We start from the raw sequence: 13,953 nt of genomic DNA, 5'->3' as shown, positions 1-13,953 counted from the left end.
AGTATTTTTTTAATAATTTTACTGCATGGAGTGCTTGTTCAATGCTTGGTAGAGGTTCAGGATCATTTGTCTCATCTTATTCTTCATCCTCTTGTTGTTGTTCCTCAGTTTTAATTTTTCTCACTGAATCGAGTATTTCTTGATCTGCAAGTGAACCTGTTATAGCCAGGTTGTCGTCTACTTCTATGTAGATTTGTAGATATTCGATGATATTTTGTGGAATTTTAAACGGTTAAACCCACGTAGTTAACGGAAGATCACCTTCATTTCAAACTCTGGTGTCGTTACTACTTTATTACTGGAAGAACTACTACAAATTTCAGCATGACGAAAAGAATGTTCAATAGTTGTTGCTGTCACTTCTTCCCAGACTGTAGATATTCTTCCGAGAGAAAATAGTCACTTTCAGTTTTCGGTTCAAGATCTGCTAATAGGAACTTGGTAAACTTGGAATAATTGATTTGATTATTCAAGGAAAAAATTCTTAAATAAAAAAAAATTTTTTGCTTCGAGATTTTTACTCTTAAATCAAGTTAATTGTTAGTACTGAATGTAATTTTGTGAATTTCTAAAGTGTATTTATAAATTTATAAAAAAGATATTAAAAAGTCAATGATTATCATTATCCAATATTTTCAAAACAATTTTAACTTTTTTTTTTTTGTTCCTAGTACTTGGTCAAAACAATCAAGCAGTTTGGATGATTGGATTATATATTATCAACGATAAATACTAAATGTTCTCGATCTTACAATTAAGAAATGAAAGCCTTTAGTTTATTGCATTAGAGAATAAAAAATAAAGATTTATGGTTATAGGTGGTTGTATTAATGTGTTTGCCACTGGAGTATATCAATATAATCTATATTGTATAATAAACGTCACGTAAAACACATTAGATACAAAATTTATATCGGGAAAGAACACTAATTTAGTACAAATTTATTGGAAACGAATGCTGACACTTGATCAATATTTTTTTGTACTCAACGTGTGGCGCTGATCTGGATTAAAAATTCAAACAAAAAAATAATTTTTATAAGTCTTTTAGAAAAATTAAATTCGTATATTTGATTGAAGAGATTCATTTCTAAAATTAGTATTAATTATGCACAAATCTAATGCAAAGTTCAATAAATTGATTCAGTATGTTTACTAACAAAATTAGTATATACAGTTTACAAAGTTTGTAAGCTAAGTATATTAAATAGTTACCGGTGGTAAAATAACCGGTTTTGAAAATTCAATCGAACTGATTAAATACTAAAGGGTCAGAGTTAAGTGTCAGTTAGTAAATTAAGGTCATTAAACTATATATTTGATTTAAAAAAAAAAAAAAAATGAAAATATCTTACACGAGTTGGTTTTTTTTATTTTGTCATTATTTACTCAAAACCGTGAAAATGAGACTGATTTTCGTTATTACTGTTGAAAATAAAATATCTTTCATTGATAAATGTTTGTACTTATTCGTTCCCACGTTATAATGTGATTATTCTTTTTCAATCTAAAAATTTGCGAATTATCATATGAACTTATCATATGAGTTAATAACACTTTTAATATTCGTGTGTTTGTATATTTGCTTTACTCGTTGCGCCAATCCTACTCATAGTCGAAAACCCAACTTACTAAGTCATATGATATACTAGCATATTAAGTAGTAAATAACAATATATGTGATATTTAAAAATATCTCGATTTTATTTGATTGATTTTTTCGATAGATTCATTCTACTTTTGCATAGAAATATAAACAATCCAAAAGTGTCTACATTAGTTAAACAGCTTTGTAAAATACTAATAAAAAAAGTGATACAAATAAAATCCATTAGTTAAACAGTCTGTTGATAAACGGTGCCTTTTATAGCTTTTCAACATAGTTATGTATAGTTAGATGTATAGTTAGGAAGTGTTGTTTATCGCTCCGTATAACTTTATTAATTTTGTGATTAATTTCAGTTCATTAATTTTTATTTTTATATCATATCTAGTTAATAATTTTTTGTTTCAAGTTGTGCTATTTATCGTTTCGGTACTTTATTACACGGGTCAACATGAAGTTTGACTTTGATTGCAAAGCATTAAATTTCGGTAGTTTAGGTCGTAATAAGACGGAAAAAAATATATGGCATGAAAAACTTTGCTTTTGTGCTTAGAAAACTGATTGAACGAAATTTTTAAAAATCTCGGATTTTAATTTTTGATTGAAAATAAAACTATTGAAATAAAAATGTTTATTATTTTTATAAAGTTTTACTATCAAATTAGCTTACAGAAAAGTGGAAAATAACTTAAAAGTGCACACTTTTACTTTTTCTTTTATGTTCATAGCTACTTTCTCTCAATAAACCCCAAATATAGTCGCCCATCATGTTTTCATTGTATTGGCCTTGATAGCGTTGTTCAAAATTCATGATGTCCTGATGGAAACGTTCTCCTTGCTCTTCGGAATAGGCTCCCATATTGTTTTTAAATTTATCCAAATGAGCATGCAGCATATGTACTTTTAATGACATCCTGCAGCCCATGGCCTTAAAATTTGTAAGCATATCCTCAACCAACTTTTCGTAGTTTTCAGCTTTATTATTTCCTAAAAATCCAGAAACTACTGCTTTAAAACTGTTCCAACTTGCTTTTTGAGTACGATTCAGCAACGTTGGGAATTTTTCATCGGCGAAAATCTGTCTTATTTGCGGACCAACAAAAACCCCAGCTTTAACCTTTGCTTCCGATAACTTCGGAAAAAATTTTTTGAAGTATCCAAAAGCTTCTGAAGTTTCATCCAGTTTTTTAACAAATTGTTTCATCAACCCTAACTTAATGTGCAAAGGCGGCATTAATACCTTTTCCGGTATTAACTTTCCGGTATAATCTTTCAACAATCGGCTCAAATTTGACGTTCTGTTTTCCGACACACAATTCTGTTCTTACAGGCCATGACCGTTGAATATAGTGTTTAGAATCCGCTCTGCTATCCCACAAGCACAAATAACACGGATACTTTGTATATCCACCCTGTAGCCCCATTAAAAATCCCACCATTTTAAAATCTCCAATCAGCTCCCAGTTATACTCACGATACTTTACAGATTCAAGCAAAATTTTGACACTTTCATAATTTTCTTTAAGATGTATTGAGTGAGCAATTGGAAGAGACGGAAATTTATTTCCGTTGTGCAATAAAACTGCTTTTAAACTTTTTGTAGAGCTGTCAATGAATAAACGCCATTCGCTAGGGACACAGAGTATGCCAATTGCTTCAAACATACCTTTAATGTCATTACAAAAACAAAGTCCATCTTCCTTCGTGAAAAACGTTGCAAACATTTCATGCCTAGTCCGCTGATCCGTGATCTTAACATCATCAAGCAAATTCCACTGTTTTAACCGAGAGCCTAGAAGCTCTGCTTTATTTTTTGGCAAATTTAAATCTCTAATTAGATCGTTAAAATCTTCTGAAATAATGAGATAGTGTTTTGGTTGTTCAGGTGTAGGCAAAAACTCCTTATCGTAGTTACTTTTATAAGAAGTAAAAGATGAGCTACTTTTCTGCGATAATTTTTTTGGTGGCTCAGGTACTGGTCGTGTCAGGTCATGAGCAATTGGAGCAGAAGATTCGAGGTCAGGATATTCAATAGGTTTTGCATTTTTACCTCTACGTCTTTTACTCGGATTCACCATACAAAAGTAGCAGTCAGTAATATGGTCTTTTGGTTCTCGCCAAATCCTTGGTATTGCAAATTTCATAGACCTTTTCTCACCTCGATACCAACCTAAAAATATAAAAATAAAAATTAATATGTCTATTATTTTGGATTTATCGCTTAATTAAATGAAAATTGCTTACCTTCCAAACACCTTTTACAATAACTACAAGCAACCCCTGGTTAAAAATATTGATTGAAAAGGATTGAAAATGATGAAATTAGAATACTTTTGAATAATTTCAATTCTTTTTCATGTATATATAGATATACAGTTCACATAGGGTGACTGATTCCCAATACTTTTCAATCAATATTTTTAATCAGGGATGTGGAGCCCATGGCTTATCTTGATTCCGTACAGGACAGTCAAAATATGCTTCATAGGCTTCACAGAGAATGTAAGATGTCTTTAGTTCATATTTGACGTCTCGAACTTTAATAAATTGACCACATATAAAACAAAATGCATCAGAATCGTATTTGCACTTTCGTGACGACATTTTAAGTTATTCTGGGCTTGTAAATGACACCTGATGGTTGTTTATCACTCGGGTGCCATCTAGCGGCACAGTGTAAACGTTAATACCCCACTCTCACCGCGCGGCCTTTTTAAAAATATTAAAATCAATTAAAATTTATGAAAAAATTGAAAAATGAGTATTATTATTATAACTATCACAAAAGCAAACTTTATACCGAAAAAAGATATTTTCTTTTCGTTTTTGTGCATAACTAACTGGAAAATAATAGTATAAACTTTAGGACAAAGAACGAAAATTTTTTTTGTAGAGTCGTGTTATTTACGGACTTATTTTGCAAGTTAAATTTTGTAACAAGTGTTTTCAGCATTAGCTATAGTGTGTTGGCCTGATAGTTATTTTGTTTTGGAGTTCTGCTATTGCCATCTATACTATGCCGGACAAAGCTCTTAATTGGTGTGGTATTTGCATTCGTTCAATTACCGACGATAACTTTGTCGCTACAAGTGATGTTTGTAAACATTGCTTTCATTTGACATGTGTCAAAGTTAGATGTGCTTTGCATTCAAGATCTGATGTCGTGAAGTTTGTAGCTGATAAGTGTCCGATTTGTCCTGCTGTACAGTCTCAGGTGCAATCTCCACCACAATCTGATGTATTAGAGCAGATTAATGAAAAACTTGGGTTAATTCAGGTTATTAGCAAAAAAGTTAATGGTGTTATTGAAAAGTTGGATGACCTTAATGAGATCTGCAAAACTCTACGTAAGGATTATGAGAGCCTGGATAAACGTATTACTGCAGTTGAAGATGCTTCTTGAACTGCCGCTGCTTCTTCGGAAGTTCGTTCAAGTGTAGAGACTGTCAAGCGGTTGCAAGATATTGAAATGCGACAATTATCTTTGGAGACAAAACAGCTTTCCGATCATCTTATTATTTCGGGAATCCCTGAGCTACCTACTGAGAACTTGAGTAGTATTGTGATGAATTTAAGTAGACGCTTAGAACTACAGGGGCTTGATAACCAACACATTTTGTCTGTGGAGCGACTTGGGAAGAGGAAAATAGGTGTTGCTGGAAATGATTCTTCACATTCCCGGGATATTCTAGTGAAGTGTCAATCCTCGATTATTATTAATAAATTTTTTGAGGCGAAGAAAGTACATCGGGACATTACAGCAGATTTGGTAATTCAAGGTGTTCGTAATTTGCCAGTTTATATTAACAGACGTTACTCTTCTGCTCTTTACAAGTTACGTAAGAACATTGTGAAGCAGTTCCCGATGATAAATAAGAAAAATGTCTGGATTTCGCCAGGTTCAGTATGTGTTAGATTACAGGATGGCTCGGATCCGATTAAGTTACTACCCTCAATGGATTTAAAAAAGATACAGGGTTTAAGCCAATAACGTCGTGTCGTTGACTCTCAGCAGTGTATTAATAACTACAGTTCCTCAGTTACTTTAAAAATTTGTCATTTAAATGCGCAATCATTAGTTCCTCACATTGATGAATTTCGTGAATATCTTCGACTACTGGATTTTTGATATTATTGCTGTTTCAGAATCGTGGCTTTCATCAAGTGTTGTAAATCTGCAAATCTTATGATTTATATATTGTTTCATTTAATGCCACACATCATACAGCAACATCTCATACGTGGATTGATCACTGTATAGTTAGTAATATTAATAATATTGTTTCAACGTTTCAATCTGATGTGTCTTTTCTTTCCGGACACGATATTATTAGTGTTACATTAAATTACAGTGTACCAAAGCATTCTCTGATAACATTTCGCTGCCGTAATTGGAATCTCCTAAGTAATGAGTCTATTGTTGAAAGACTTAATGGTTTTTTTCTGGAGTTCAATAGTGTATCTCATGATAGTGTATACACTATCAATATGATAGTGTATCTCATTTAAATAGTAATGTATTAAACATTATTGACTCTATTGATGTATGAATGCTAGGATTATTTGTATAATTAATTAATGTAAGGCCCTTAGGGAGCTTCGGCTTCAGGGTCTAAATTTTTGAATAAATAAATAAATAAATAAATAAATAAATAAATAGTTACATTTTTTTAATGAAAAGTTTTTATTACAAGGTAGAAATACTGGTTTTAGCCATTTTAGGATCATTTTTGACTACTTTATATTTTAGTGAATTTGCACAGTAAAAAATTTCACTATTCAAGTAGAATTTTTATAGAATTTATGAATTAGTCAGGATTCCTCCGGACTTTTTTTAACAAACCTTGAGAAGTCTGTAATGAATTAATCAACACATCATCATTTAACGAATCTATGATACTACTTTATTAATTATCTATCGATGATCATTTTTTATGATTTCATCCGAAATTCACATTTGTGTGAAAATATGAATTACTCATGATTTCCTTGCGGAATTACCGGAGGAATTCCGCAACTTTTTTATACAGGTCTCTTAAATCAACACAAAAAAGTGTTGAATGTTGAACACAAACTTTTTTTGACGCAATGACGCAGAATTTTTTACTGAGTACTATCTGAAATAGAGGAAAACATAAGCTTTAAAACACAGAAACAGAAATTTACTTGAATCAAGTACCTAAATAAATTCAAAGAATTTCATGTACAGTAAAAAATATTGTGTATTTGCGTAAATATGGTCTAGGTTAAATATTTTTTGTGTTAAAATAACATACAATGTGTTAAATTTCAATACTAATTTTGTGTGTACCGTATTTAACACAGAAATTATGTTGATTTTACACAATATTTTTTACTGTCTTCTTGATTTGAGTAAAAAATTCTTGAACTAAAAAGTTTTTCTTGATTTCAGTAAATTTTACTCCGTTCAAGAATTATTTTCTTGATTCAAGTTAGTTTTTTTTTTAGTGCATGATATTTGAATTTTTAAAATTGGTAAAAAATTAAGAGGTTTTACCAATTTGCGGATTCAAGAAAAATGCGTTTTTTTTATTAATTTTTTACTGAGGAAACATTTTATTTAATAAATTTATTCATATTAAGAAATGTTGCATCATTGTGTAAAGTGTCAAATAGTGTCGAATATTTAATATTTTAGTGTGTTTTTGTGTTGGATTTGGTGAAAAATATTATTATGTCTAAAAAATATGTACATGTAACGAATTTCTCATATATTAAAATCATTCTTTCAAGATATTATTTAAATTTTAATATACATATAAAGGACCTATTCATCATACATGGTAACACCTTTGGAAAAAAAAAAAAAAAACCAGAGTAAGAAAGGTAATATTTCGAAATGAATTATAGCACCTGCTATTGTGCATGATGGACATTTTAATCACATATGATGAATAATAAAACGAGAAAATTGACAAACTACATGATTAGTTTTAAATTCAATACTTTTGTGTTATAAATTTAAGTAATTAGTTTAGCTGCTGATAATAAGTTATATTTTATCCGTTTTTTTTTTTTTTTCATTGCTATCCAGTTCAATTTGTGAAAATTACAAGAAAATTATTAACAAACACGAACGATCTGGTATTCATTACACTTCATTTTAATTACTTTTTTTTTTTTTTACAAGAATAGTACTTCGCCTCTTTATGCACTTCATTCTGCTTTTACAAGTCCCATTAATTTTACCTTACAATTCTAATGTACGTGATACTACAATAGAAACAAAAAAGTATTCTGCGTTGTTTTAAAAAAAAATATAGTTGTTCAATGGAAATTATTTTGGGATTTTGAAATATCCTGGTATATAAAATGAAAAAGAAAATAAAATTATGAATTTTCATCGTTGGAACTTTTGTTGTTTTATAATAAAAAAACACTCGATAAAGTGTATTTTATAGCGCAAGTGGGAAATATTTCAAAACAAGAACATGACAATATATCATTTCCCGAGATAGGTTTCTGTACTGCAGTTAATTTTTATGAAAAAATTCTTTGTTATCTTCAGAAAACAATTATAAATTTTACAAACGGTAAAAAAATTTCAATTTAAAACTCAGGATTAAACATACTGCAGTCGGTACCATAAGTCTTTCTATATTTTTTATAATACCAACTTCGAATGTCTGCTAGTAAAAACAATTGATTCTATAGAAATAGTTTTTTAAAAAGCATAAACATAAAGTAAATTATCAATCAAAAAATTGGATTGTTGTTCAACTAAAGTAAACAGTTTTTTTGAGGGATTAAACATTTTTAATTTATAAATTAGGATGATGCAAAGAAACTGACTAGATTTTTTTTTGAGTCTCGTATGAAAAGATGTCAATTTATAATGTTTTAAGAGTCTACTTTAAAAATCAGCTCGGTAGAAAAATGTTCAGGGGTCACTCAAAATGTTTCACACTTTTAAAGTACAGTACTTGAAATATTTTCAAGCGACTTTTAACTATAAGTGTTATCGAACTTTCGATTTTTTTTTCAATCAAGTTGCCTTATCAAAAAATAGAAATAAAGCAAGAGACGTGAATAGAAGTCAAAAAAATAATAATTATTATTTATTTCTGAATGTACATGATTATCATCCTAGAATATAATTGAATGACGATAAAAAAAGGTTAAAAACCAAAAGAGATTCAATTTTTAACGACTTTTAAAACTTTAAAAAATTTTGATTGACCTATAACAATTTTTTATGATTAATGAACTGATCTTTAGAGGGATAAAGGTCTTTGAAACATGATATATTAATACATTTTTAAAAAGGACTCGAAAAATAAATTCTATTGACGGTCATAAATAATCAAAACCTTAGATGAAGAAATTGTACTTTTTAAAACATTTTACATTTATATCCTTTTTTCTTTGCGAAAATATTCATTTTCAAAGAAATCTAATAAAAAATTTGATTTAAATTTGATCTCACAAGACATATCTGATAACTGATAAATTACTTTTCCTATGCTGTTCCTTGATTTATTACTGTTTATTCAAATTATTTATGAACATTGAATTTCAAAATGATGAAATAAATAGACTGAAAAAAAAAAAAAAAAAAAAAAAAAAGGAACAAACTTCTTAGAAAAGAATAATAATAATTATTATTAAATAAAAAACGGTATAAATTATGATAAAATATAATGTAAAAAATTATCATTGGGATTATAAATCACTACCAGTTGAATAAAAAATGACAATAAACTTTTTTTAATAGTGTGAAACTAAGCGAAAAAAAAGTAATTAGTTTTGCACAAATGAACTTTTTGAGGCTTAAAATTGTTAGAAATTAAAATTTTTAAGTGGCATATTTCGATTACTTAAAACTCAAATTTTTTAAAGTAATAGATTATATATGTATTGTCGCAAACTCTCCACTAAGGAGAATTTCCGTAATTCTTCTATATGTAGTTGATTGGTTGGGAATTGGTTCAGGATCTATCTATTTAAAATAAAAGACTCGGTGTTGGGGTGAATAATTATGATTGATTTATCCCCCAATGGGAGAAAACTCTAGCAATTGCTAGAGAAAAAACTCCTCGAAGATGAATACAATTAAGAGATATGTGAATGTATATGTGTATTGATATGAATGTATATAATAATTGCACTCTTGTGCAATGAGAGGTGAGAATTGATCTCAGCCGCTGTTAGGTTATTGTGGTTAACCGTCAACCGTTAATATCTCAGTAGAGATGTAAGATGTAATTATGATCAGAAAGGATCGTGTGTTTGTAATCGGAAGAGAATTGACTGTGTGTTTGGAATGGTTTGAAATGACCAGTAGATTCAAGTACTGAATTTGATCGCTGGGATCAAGTTGTGTTATGAATCTGATCACTGGGATCGAATCCTCAATCGCTGGGATCGAGTTGTGTTATAAATTTGATCGCTGGGATCGAATCCTTGATCGCTGGGATCAAGTTGTGTTATGAATTTGATCGCTGGGATCGAATCCTTGATCGCTGGGATCAAGTTGTGTTGTGATCCGAGAGGATCTGATTTATTTTTGATTTAAATGATTTGAATAATTTGTTTAAATTAGCAGTTGAATATAATTTTCTATTTGACTCGAGAATTTACTATTTACTTCAATTATTTTCTAAATAACTCGACAATTATTAAATATATTGAATTATTAACGCACTTTGTTTCTTGAAAATCTTGATTTGATTTTAATAAATAAAACGATTAAAATTAGTTAAATAAGGCACATCAAATGAAGTTAATTTAATAATGACGACCGAATAAATTCAATTAATAATTACAAAATATAATTAAATGACACTAATTTCAATTATAATCGATTATTATAAACGGAATTGAAGATATTAATAAATATTTAAGCTGAATTGAAAATTCTTGACAAACTTTGAACAATGATAATTTATTGCGTCTAATTTATCACGCGACTACAGACAATGGCCGCGATGCTAAACACTAAGTACGACGTACTTTTTATTAGCGTCTTAAATATTTGACCATGAATTTATGTTGAGTTTGAAAATAATGCACAAATGTCGAGTTAATGAATTTAATTAGGTATGAGAATTGATATTTAATTGATAATTAATTACGTTAGCAAATAATAAAACACAATGGAATAATTTCTAAGTCAGAGAGAACGCAGGTATATTACACTAGTCACAAGTTCCAGTACAACTGGTGATTATGGCGTCCCCACCGGCCTCGTGCCCAGTGTGGCCAGATCGTGCGATTTTTTTACCCCCACTTTGTATCGCTTTCAATATAGTCAGATGAGAGTGTCCTACAAAGTGGGGGTAAGAAAAGAGCACGATCTGGCCACACTGCTCGTGCCCCGGGCTCGCCGGTCTTCTTCCCGCTAAGTCATGGGGCGCATGTGCAGCCGCCATTTGACATCGCGTTCATAAGAACGATAATAGAAATTACCATGAGAATGACCCATGTTAGATATTAAGTATAGGTGTTTGAAGGCTGAGTATACTCATGAGAGCGCTCTAGTCAATCTCCTTTGTACCGACATCAAACAATATATCTGGAAGCAAAGCAATTTTTTGTCAGCCAAAAATAAGATACACTGAAAAAAAAGTTTTCTACGCCGCACGATCCAGTATCGCTACTGTCACTATACACACTTTACGGAACACCGGATCCTGAAATGGTGTCGCTCCTAGCACGATCTACGAATCGTAAACGTGAATCGCTATGGTCACTATCCAGTTTCGCTAATTTAGCGATCTATTGAATCGTACACCTAGCGGTATCGGAGAAACTGACTTTGCATAATTTATTATTTATGTTTTAAATAATGAATTATGTTATCAAGCCATGTTTTAAATATTTTATCCAGTTACAATGTTTAGTTAGTACGAAAATTGTTGTAAAGTTTTTTAGATAAATTATATTTCGTGTCTCATGAATCAAAACAGAAGACCTAACCTCTACCTGTCACAGCAAATAAACATCTTGTTACAATGTTATGCAAAAAAATTATTAATGAGTACTTTTCATTTAACAATATACAATATTGTCTAAGGAAAATGTGGAACCAAGAAAAGCACGATTTTATTATTTTATTAATTCTCCAAAAATTAAGTATTAATAATTATAGAATATGATTTTAATAAAAAATAATAACTCAATTTAAAATTCAAGTTATAACTATAATGTATTTCCTCGAAGTAGAGATTTAGGGGAAATAAAAACAGAATGTGATAGTACTTAAACATTTTATTAAAGTAAAGATACTTGATAATAATCATTTAAATAAAAATAAGATAAAGAGTTTATAGTTTATTTAAAAGAATCTTATAAACATAACATTAAATTATTAATAATTATGATATTTTTTTTTTAGAGGAAATATTTTTGATAAAAGTTCTGCAAATTTTATTTTTTTACAAATAATTGCAGGTACTTTGTATATTTACAAAGGTAAAATATAAAACATATCTTTTTGTTTTATTAAGCCAGTTGGATATGAATCACATAAATCTTCATATCTTACAATCGATCGTGACCGTCAGGATTCGTTTCGTTATTTTCGCGATTCGTTCGCTCACGGTAGCAGTACGGACCAGTATATTTACAATACAGTTGAATCGCTTTAGGAACTATTTATTAAATAGTGTCTCGTAAAAAAAGTAGTGTAATAATTACGAAACTTTATATCCCTGATGTTAGGATCTTAAATATAGTTCATGTTCGTATTTAAATCGTTGATGTTATAATATAGTTTGGCGTTGATCAGGATTCGTTGCATGATTATAGCGATACGCGGTTCACAATACAACGGATCGTGCAGCGTAGAAAGCTTTTTTTTCAGTGTAAAGTTTGCGAATTAGTTTGGCAAAATGCCAAACATCAGCAAAAATTCAAAAATTATAAAACGAATGAATCTTGATGAGAATAAAATTTATCGGCTCGTTTCGTAACTCGTCAGCGAAACTCTAATAAAAAACTGACCATTATTAGATCACAGCGTACATGTAAACAAGCAATTTCACGATAACTTGGTAAACCGTATTTACTATCTTTGGTTTCATAGATCAAGTGGAATTTAATTGAATATAAATTTTACTATCTTTTTCAATTTTTTGTAGTAAATAAAAACAACCGATATCAGTATTTTTTTTTATCATAAAATAGCTAATTACTTATCTCTGGGCGCATTTACCACAGCTAATCTCTATAAATAGCGAGTTTACTTCCGCAAAAAAATGACGTATTTTTAGTCAGAAGGTGGGCTATCTATTCTTTCATATTTATGGAAACTACTTCTTTTTTTTTTCAATAAAGTAAAAAAGCTTAATCTATTAAATTTGCAATATTGTCTTTTATCAATAGTTGATGAAAGAACACTGTAATTAATTTTTATCCGATTATCTATTTAATTAAGAGAGTAGGAAAAATTGTCTCCGGTATATTTAAAAGATATCATAAATTTTCAACTTTCCGCTATGAAAATCAATCATTTTTAAAAAATTGAGGGTATTGGTTTCACCCCGATTTTCGAAAATGAAGCAGTTTACTAGGATGCCACACCGTGCGCACGCGCGTGCGTGTGTGTGTGTGTGTTGGTGTTTGTGTAAACTTCTCGTAACTTTTGAGCAGTTTGACTAATTGAAATGCGGTTTACGTCATTCCGGAGAGTTTCCCCAACTTTAGATTCTCTGAAAATTTGATCCGATTCAGCTCGATAGACTTTGTAAAATCACAAAAATCAAATATTCTTATATACGGAGTAACTTGTAAATTGCTACATCGATCATTTTTAAAATCTAATCATTTCTGAACCTCAAAAAACAAAGTTGAGATGAAATGTATGTAAAACCAATTTATTCGTGATGTGATTGGTTAAATGTATCATAAGCATGAAAATATATGCAAACTCTATAGTCAAGGCGCACGCAAATTTTAATTCTGGTCCTTAATTCCTTAATATAAAATTAAGATGAAATGTATGTGAAACCAATTTATTCGTGATGTGATTGGTTAAGCAAACTATTCGTGATATGATTGGTTATATATATCATAAGCATGAACATATATGCAAATCTTATAGTCAGGCGCACGCAAATTCAAATTCTAGTCTTATAATATAAAATTGATCAAGAGAATTATTCAGGTAACTATTTTAAAATGGTTGAGGAATCAAATGTGATTACACTTAAAAAATATAATTTTCCAATTTATAGTGTCGTATCCTTTATTAATATTTTAGTAATAGATAATACTCGTGATTCTACTTTAACAGTAGCACCTACTTGTAAGTCTACTGTTAAATGGCATTTGACATGCCATTTAGAAGCTATGGACACGTTGACTACATCAATCCATGACGATGT

General features: G+C 29.8%; 1 protein-coding gene across 2 annotated transcripts in view; it reads left to right on the top strand.

Moving 5' to 3' along the window:
* Positions 1-13,953, top strand: part of Ilk (integrin linked kinase) — a 43,677-nt gene that overhangs the window by 12,168 nt on the left and 17,556 nt on the right. Inside the window, exon 3 of one of the 2 annotated variants that reach the window (XM_074244573.1) lies at positions 672-1,074. The exons of the other annotated variant lie outside the window; for it this stretch is intronic. Coding sequence (XP_074100674.1) covers positions 672-704 — 33 coding nt within the window. The 3' untranslated portion in view covers positions 705-1,074. Of the gene's footprint in view, positions 1-671; positions 1,075-13,953 lie in introns of those variants that run through there. 2 annotated transcript variants of the gene reach the window in all.

Source organism: Cotesia typhae, unplaced genomic scaffold (assembly GCF_013202065.1).
Source record: "Cotesia typhae breed Kobodo isofemale line unplaced genomic scaffold, CoteBio_Ctyphae contig_44, whole genome shotgun sequence".
NCBI classification, from domain to species: Eukaryota; Metazoa; Arthropoda; class Insecta; order Hymenoptera; family Braconidae; genus Cotesia; species Cotesia typhae.
The sequence above is the reverse complement of the archived record's forward strand: the minus strand, read 5'-3'. Positions and strand labels throughout refer to the sequence as shown.